The sequence below is a fragment of the Morone saxatilis genome, unplaced genomic scaffold (genome assembly GCF_004916995.1).
Source record: "Morone saxatilis isolate NCDOM2014 unplaced genomic scaffold, NCSU_SB_2.0 Contig12, whole genome shotgun sequence".
In the NCBI taxonomy this organism is placed as follows: Eukaryota; Metazoa; Chordata; class Actinopteri; family Moronidae; genus Morone; species Morone saxatilis.
The window spans coordinates 941,230-950,071 of NW_023339674.1; the positions used below are offsets into that span (position 1 = coordinate 941,230).

Sequence of the window (8,842 nt, forward strand, 5' to 3'; positions counted from 1 at the left end):
CACACACACACACAGACACACACACACACACACTGACACACACACCACCCAGCCTCCCTCCGTCTCCGTCCCGGTCGCTCCGGCGCCTAAACTCTGCTGGCAGTTTGTCCGACCTCCAGCCTGTGTTTACCCATCATGCACCTCTGCTGCTCTGTGGCTGAGGCCCGCACAGCGTTCATTAAACCGCTGAGAGAGTCAAATTAAACCGTACTCAGTCGGGATTTCAGAGCGAGCGTTCGTTTTTTTTCAACACTAGTGCCAAAACAATAGCTGCACATTAGTTTGAGAAATATATTTAAATATTCAACAAAGACGCTAAAGTGTTATAATCTCTATAATCTGTAATTTACCTAAAATAATCGTCTGAAAGTGACTCACCTGAGCGTTCGGCTCCAGCTTCCAGTGTTTGACAGTTTATTATAATCGATACCAGAGACGCATTTTATTTAAAGTATTAAGGTTCATTAATTAACCCTTTGATCTTAATTTGTTCATCGAGAACAACTCAGATTAGTTTCACTAGTTTTGTCATTGATAACCTTCCGTAAACAGCTCCGTACTGACGTCTTACTGACGACTAACGAGAGTCCGATCTCTCTTTCAAGAGCTCAGAACGTAGAAACTACATTCTCGTACATTTATTACATCTCGAACAAGAGCGTGGACCAAACGAGGATTTAAACGATGCGCTGATGATTCTGTCCCTGCCTGATATCCGATATCAAACTCCTGACTCACAGATCAATGAAGCATCGGTTGTGTTGTTGTTTTTTTGTGTCACTAACGAGCTTCCGTACGCCTCTGACTCTGAGCATGTAGAGCGACCGGCTCCGTCTGTGAGAGCACGCAGACGATCCAAACACGTGACTTTGGGTATGACGAGGTACGAGGTGGCGTTTCGATGTCCGTTAACGCTTCGTATCTGCGTCCGAGGACGTCGGTTGAGCGGCAACAAAACTGCAGACGAGGGCAGCGTTTCCGAGCTGTGTGTTTTTTGTGTTTTGTCTTTTTAAAGAGTGACGAAGAGGAGGAGGAAGCTTGAGGAAGATGTTGAGAGAAATAAAACATTGCTAGAGTAAAACCAGTGCAATATCTTTTTATTTTTTATCGTGGTAAAAGCATGTTGTTGTCAATCTTACCTTACAACAATAATAAAGTTTTTTTATGTAACACTTTGTGTTTGATGTGTTTCTGTTTTATCGCCTTTTAGCACGACATCGTGCTTTTTACATTAACGCAGCACGTTCGGAGAAAACTCATAAAGTCGGACACAATAAATGATTTAACCCTCCGGCTGCTGCTACACTGCAAAAACACCAACATCAACTCAAATGTTCCCCACAATGCAATTCAGGTGTCTCAATAACTCACATGAAGGTTAAAGAGATGTTTTATCTTCCATATAAGCTTATTTTTATCTGTTTTCACCTCTTTGGGTCTAAAAACACTTCAGATGAAACAATCCGAGAGAGTTTGAGCTGCAGTAATCCGGTTTCTGAGTCTCTATCACACAACACACCTGGTCTCGATTCGGGATCGTCGTGTCGGAGAGTCGGACAGAAACTGAGGCTTTTGTTTCCTGTAAAGAGAAATAAAGATAAAGGTTGAAACAGAAACATTATGAATGGACGAGGAGACATTTTGTGCAGCAGAAACGAGGCTTGCATCCTGAAAAGCAACAATTACATCGGCAAATAAAATCTCACAGCAACTTCGATATTGTGTTCAGCTAATTTCTTCACATTTATAACAAACACAGATATATTTATATTTATAATAAAAACTAGATACAGAGCGACAACATGACGTCTCTTCAGTCCATCGATCAAACATTCATCATATAAAAAGGGTCATAACTGACTGTTTGCAGTTATTCAGATCATTTAAGACATTAAACGTTTTGATTATACAGATAATTAAATAATCTTGTATTTAATTTACAACAAGATTATTAAATATCTCCTTGATTTTTTATATTATTATAATTATATTAATAAATTATGACTTTCTGTGTGCCTCAATAACGCAGCTGCTTAATATAATAACAACTTCTATCAATGTAAGCCTGATTATTTGTATTATAGCAGCATTTATCTGTATGTATAACTTATTTAATTGTTTTTATAGTGTGAATGTTTAATTAAACATTAAAGAGCCCAAAAAATTACACAAGATTTTAAAATTAAAGCTAAAAACTGTATTTTAATTATAGAAAATTACAATTATTTCTGTTATTTTACACTAATGTTTTGGCGTTCCAGCTGCCGATGAGTAATATATTATATTACATTATATATATTATATTAGTGACAATAGATCCTCCTCACTGTTGCTCACTGGCTCTTTAATGTAGAGATTTCTTGTGGGTTTTTTTTTTACAGTGTTTTAAACCTTTTTGTTCTCTAACTGCTTCCTTCAGTTCTTCCATCTATTAAATGTGATGTTAAACTGCCCCCCCACCCATCCTCTTCTCTCTCCCAGTTCACGCCACACGTTTGATTCTCGCTCATCTGTCCTCATCACGTCCCGTCGTCCTTCCGGAGAGGGCGAGCAGAAAAGTGGCTGTAGATTATCCGTGAACTCGTTCTGGCTCCAGTTCTTCGTGTTAAAGTGGCTCCATCCGCTCTAATGGGCCAGATCAGCTGCTGGATGTGTGTCCGCCGTGTCCGCCGTCTCCGCGGGAGATTTCAGGCGTTTTAATGGCCTTGAGAGAGACGTCTTCAACAGGGCTCACGGTGCATTTACGGGGGGGCTAATGTCTAAACTGTGCAGCGCCGCGGGGGCCGCCGCGCTCCGGGACAGAAATGGCGGTAAAATGGAGCTCCATTAGCAGTTCCTCCACGCCGGGTACGGCTACTCGCTAAAGTGCATCGCTCTCCCGCCAATGGACTGCTGAGGTCAGGGGTCACACCGCCTGATTTGAACACCACCTACCGTTGCATTCTGGGATGCCCCCCCCCCCTCCACCTCCTTCCTTCAGCTCTGTTCCTTCCATCCATCCCGGCGTCCGTGGGGAGCTGTCAGAGTGGAGGAGGAGAGTGGAAAGGCCTCTCTCTCTCTCTCTCTGTCTTTACTGCAGGTCCTGAGGGGGGTGGAGGTACACGTGGCGGCGGGGAGGAGCTCTGACAGAAGGCGAACAGCACTCAGACACACGAGAAAAAGGCGCGGAGGAGCGGTGACAGGCAGGCAGCGCGGGGTGATGAATTGCCAGCTTCGCCTCGCTCTGACACGGCTCTACATGACCGGGCAAATTCATTCCAGGTTGCCAGAGAGGGAGGGAGGGAGGGAGGAGGCACCGAGGGAGGGCGGACTGGGGGGAACGTTAGCCAGAGAAAACGAGACCCAAATATATGGACAGGCCCGGCGTCGTGCCGTCAGTCAAAGCCTGACTCCGAGTGTTCAGTGTGGGGGGGCATTTAGGGCAGAAACACATCACTGGAGGACAAAAGATCTTTAAAGTCTTTATTTCATCAACTAATAGACATAAAGTGTCATTATTTTGAAAAGCCACGTTTATTAAACTAATGTCTACCCGATCAATATCTATATTTAAAACCTGATCGGACCAACAAACTCCAACCCTGCTGTCGACCTTTTTTCTTAACGGAGCCTTTAAATGACTGATTTTATTTCATATTCAGGTTTTAACAATAACAGCAGGGCAGGAAGTTTGTGTAAAACTGAAAAAAAAAGAATTTTAAACTGATTATTTCCTGTGATTATTGATCAGAGATGAGTTTTACTGATATTTTTAAGAACTTTTTATTAAATTGTCTGTATTTTTAAACATTAAAACAATCAAACAAACTGTTTTCTTCTGTGTTCTATCAGTTATTTTCTATTTCAACAGCAGCTTATATGTTAGATCCTCCAAAGTCTTCAATAAGCTAAACTAATAACTAATAAACTAACCACGTCACCTCCCGGTCCTCCAGAACCTCCACTGGCTCCAGTCCACCACCAGGTCCCCGTCCTACCTCACAGACCGGCTCCGACCTCCCGTCTCCACCACTCAGGACCGAGCATCAGCTGCCCCCTCCCACTGGAACTGAACTGATCCATCAACCTTCAAATCAGTGATCAATACCACCTCTTCAGAACCGATTTACTGTCTGATCGATTGCTGTGTGTTATAGATAAACAGATATATATACAGAGTGTTTCTATGACCTTTTAATGTATACATTTTAACTTCTGTGTCTTTGAGTTCTTTGAAATCGCTCTATAAATAACATTTGTAAATAAATTTGTTCAGTTTATGAAATAATAAACAAACAATATTCAAGTGTTTGCTGTAAATATTGTTTATGTTCCAACCTTCAACAGGTTGTTTACATTGTTTACATCTTCTTAATGAAAAATCACCAAAATGTGTTTGTTTTCTGACTGAATATTTTAGTTTTCTTACATCCTCAATGTCGTCTATGTAACCTTGAACAAATGAATACAGATATTATATTAATATTAAAATGATTGACCTCCAGCACAATAAAACGTTTTTTTTTTCTTTGAAACTGACAGAGAAAGAAACCGAGGATCAGAAGAACTTAAAGGTGTGTGTGTGTGTGTGTGTGTGTGTTTCATTGATTTTCATGTTTTTCCCTTTCACAGCCTGAAGTCGAAGCTCGTCTGTCTGTCTGTCTGTCTTTCTGTCTGTAAAACGCCTTAAAAACCAAGAAAAGAGAAAAAGCAACATTATCTTACGGCTAAAAACAAGGTTGTTTTCTCAGTTGTTGTCATTTCGATGCTACAAACTCTTCACAAACAGAATGTTAAAGTTGGTCCTGAAATACAAAAAGAAGATTTCAACATCTCAGAAGTGCAACTTTATATATGAACAAGAAAATACATATCAATACATAAATATCTCATGTCTGTGTGTTGAGTATAAAGCTGGAGTCAGGATGTAGTTAGCCTAGCTTAGCATGAAGACTGGAAGCAGGTGAACGATATTGTTTGTTTAACCTGCACAGAAACAGAAACATAAAAAACGAACACAATTGTTGTTAATGAGCTGTAACTAGTTAGCTAATTAATGCTAAGTTGGTTGAAAATAAAGACCAGCGGATTTTTTGAAGGTTTTCTGCTGATTTTTTAAAATAAAAAACATCTAAAAGGACCTTAAACATTCACTCGTATATTACTAATTTTTACTTGGTTGTAGTTCAGCCATCTCCGACATCCAAATAAAGAAAAATACCGAATATATATTTATAAAAAACAGGAAATATGTCGCTGCTGAGTCCTTCCCGTTTGCGTCCTCGTTCGTTATCAGAACAAAGAACCAAGTTACTCCTCTTTTTTCACCTCGACTTTAACTTCATCACCGTTAATAAGCGGAGCTAAGTGATTAAATCTGGCTCCTGATTGGCCGGTGAGCCTGGCAGAGAGAGATTACATCCCATTACTCCCAGTCTTCTAATTGGTCTCTGTAGGTAGCAGGTGCCAGGCACTTAATGAGGCCTGTTGTGGCTGATGTATGGCTCCGGTAACGTCCATCCCGCCGCACCGGAGACAGCGACGCCTATGAGACTAATAGCACATGAAATAGCTGCCGTTGAGGAAGAGGAGGAGGAGGAGGAGGAGGAAGAGGAGTAGGATTGTTTGAGTGCATTTCTGCTCAAATCGATCTGTTTGAAAAGGAAGACGAGAGGTCGAAGGACTGTTGAGATTTGGAGATGCAGGTACAGACTTTCCTCTCATTATTCATCAGGAACTTTATTTTCCTCCAGTTTGTCTCCTTTTTGTCCTCCTGGCTTATTATGGGATGTTATGTTTGTTAAAGGCTGCTGAAAAACAAATATTGAAATAAAGAATAAAGCTTCAGAATAACCACAAATGTTCTCCTGTGAAGGTTTTATCACCAGCATCTCAGACCAAAGACAATGGGAAGCGTTTTATCACCAGCATTCTCAGACAAAGACCAATGGGCCCGGTACAACCCCACCAGACCTCCATTGACAAAACTAGTTATTTTATCAAGCAGATAATCACAAAAGCTTTAAACTGGAGACAGAAGTCAAATAAAAAAACTACTCAAAAACAATCGTTGTGAAGTCTTTCCAACAATCATAAACTCTGGTTGGGCATAAAAATGTCATATGTTCGTAATAACTCTACGAGATAGACCTTTAGTTTAACAAAACAGCCGTAATATCCATTCAACTTCCAACAGACCCAGAGACAAAACACTAAATTTTACGAGCTTGCAGATCATCCAAGAACTTCATTCAAAGGGACAAAAACAGGATAAAACTCCATTAAAAAGCGTCTCCTGTTAGGTTTTGCCAACAATCCACGCAACTCTGGGTTTGGTGGAGAATAAAGCCTTAATTCACCGACGTAGATGATAAAAACAGCAGTTTCCATGTCGGAGCAGACACGGCTATGGGAAACAAACCAACAGAGAGGCTGCCGATAACAACACAGGCAGAGGGAGGCGAGACATCCCATGTGACTCCTGTGTCTTTATAAAGAGAATACGCTGTTGTGATATATTAACGTTTTATATCTTTTATATAAAACACGGTAAACATTTGAATCCACTGAAGTCCGAAACACTAGAAAATTCTTTCTCTGTTTCTATTTGCCGTCCCAATGTTGACGCATTTACATACCATGATTTATATTCCCCCCCACCTGATTTTAACAAAGGACATTTGTTATGGATTTTACCTGGATTTCAACCTATCAGATAAGTGTGTGTGTGGTGTTGTGGTGTGTGTGTGTGTGTTAAAGGTGAGACAATAAAACACACCAACCAGGGTCCTGAACAAAAGCTCTCCTCCTTGACTCCTGTGAACAAAAAAGGGCTGCTGTTCAACCAAGGACTGATAGAAGGGGTTAAGAAGCTCCAAGCTCCGGCTCCAGTGTGTGTGTATGTGTGTGTGTCAGTGGTGTGATGTTGTGTGTGTGTGATGTGTGTGTGTGAGAGAGGAGGTTGTGTGGGCACCCTGGGTCTCCTCAGTGTTCTGGCTGATTGATTGGGACCGTCAGCCAAAGTTAAAAGATCCCGTTCCTCCCACAGCAAAGAAACCACGTAACGCCCCGGGAGAGAGAGGCCCACACGCTAACACAACCCTCCACGCTAACAGCACATTCACGCTAAACACACACACACACACTCACGCTAACACCACACACTTCACGCTAACCAAACACCACTAACACACACACTCACACTAACACACACAACACACTAACACACACACTCACACTAACACACACACACACATAACAACAGAACTCACACTAACACACACGCACACAACTTGGATACCCTGCACTGAATACAGTCTGGCCTCCTGCTCTCTGCTGGGCTGTGTTTACCACTGATGTTGTACATATTCTTATTGGAATAAATTGTTCACACCCACTGAACATTTCTTTCTCCCACAAAAAGTTTTTGTTCAACGGACTGAAACATTCACATTTAGATTTTATTGACATTTTTCATCCTTTACAATGTGAAAATAATTCTGTCGACACTTTAGCCTAAAAACCAGTTTTAAATATAAAAACAATTAACCCATTTAATCCCTTAATCCTTAATTTAATCTTGCCTTCAAAATGTTTTGCTTCTTTACTGTACTAATTAATGAATATGAATAAAGGGATAATAATAAAGTAACCAATTTAATTTTGAATGTCTTATTTCTATATATGTTATATGTTATATTAATGTACTTTTTCTACACACTCTTATTTATATTATCCTAGTTTCTTATATATACTATATTGTACTATAATGTTCATATTTTTAACTTTTATTATATTATATTATTTATATCTTATTATCGTCTTATTTAGCAACTTGAGCAACTGGTAACGCAACCAATAGCGGATCAATAAAAAGTATTTCTTTATTCTGGATAAAATTGGTGGGGTCAAACTACGAATCCAACTGATTGATTCTCAACCAATTAATATTATCACATTCGCCCGTTTCAATCAAACGTGCAACTGGAACGGGGCTCAGCAGCTGACTTAGCCCCAAGGTGGATATGAACACATTTTTATTAATAATATAAATATATCACATGTAAGAAACAACAGCAGTTTCCCTCTATTGGACGTTTAATTTAAGATTTATCCACATTTAATGTGTAAGATTTAGTTTTATCCACATTTAAAACTTCTTTTAATTGGCACAGACCGCCCATAATCAGCTGATCACCATGAACATTATGGAAAAGGAAATTAATAATTGTCTTATAATATATATATAAAAGTAGAGCTCAGTAAAGTAATGGATGTCCTGGGAGGGAGAAGAAACAATATGTAAACCTGGTTTTATTAATTATTGATAGGATAACATCTCATATAAGAAAGTTTATTATGTATTTGTATGCGTGGACATGAATCCATATCTATCATATATTTAGAGATCCACATTTGATATTTGTTACCTTCATGTATATAAACGATCAGTAACAGTGAAAACCAGCAGGTGACACATGAGTTTCCATCATGCAGTGCTGCAGTACAGCGTCCGGGCCTGCAGGGCTGCTTGCTGCAGCACATTTCTCTTCGTTCTCCTCATTCATTTTTTTTAAAGTCCCGACGGGGCTCATTCTGCTTTTCCAGAGGGGCCCACTTTATCATTCTTTTATCTCTCTTGTGTGTTTTTGGACTCCCGACCCACCACCGCTCCAAACCCTTCATCGATTTGAACATCTCTCCTCCTTCCTCCTCCTCTCCTCTCTCCTCCTCCCTCTTTCTGTTCGCTCCTCCATCATTTAAACCTCCCTTCCCTCCCTCCCCTCGTTCCTCTTCTTGATCATGCGTGTTTTGATGAGTCTGACATCTCTATCAGAGGAGCATCGAGAGTTTTGCCTGCAGG

The 8,842-nt window shown here is 40.3% G+C and overlaps 1 protein-coding gene across 1 annotated transcript in view; it reads left to right on the top strand.

The window, feature by feature from the left end:
- The window catches only part of mast2 (microtubule associated serine/threonine kinase 2), a gene marked incomplete at its 5' end in the record, with an annotated part of 41,686 nt that extends 37,634 nt beyond the window's left edge, over positions 1–4,052 (top strand). The window contains 1 exon segment of the mRNA XM_035653533.1: positions 3,936–4,052. Within this exon segment, the coding sequence (XP_035509426.1) occupies positions 3,936–4,052 (117 nt within the window).
- Positions 4,053–8,842: the final 4,790 nt, after the last annotated feature.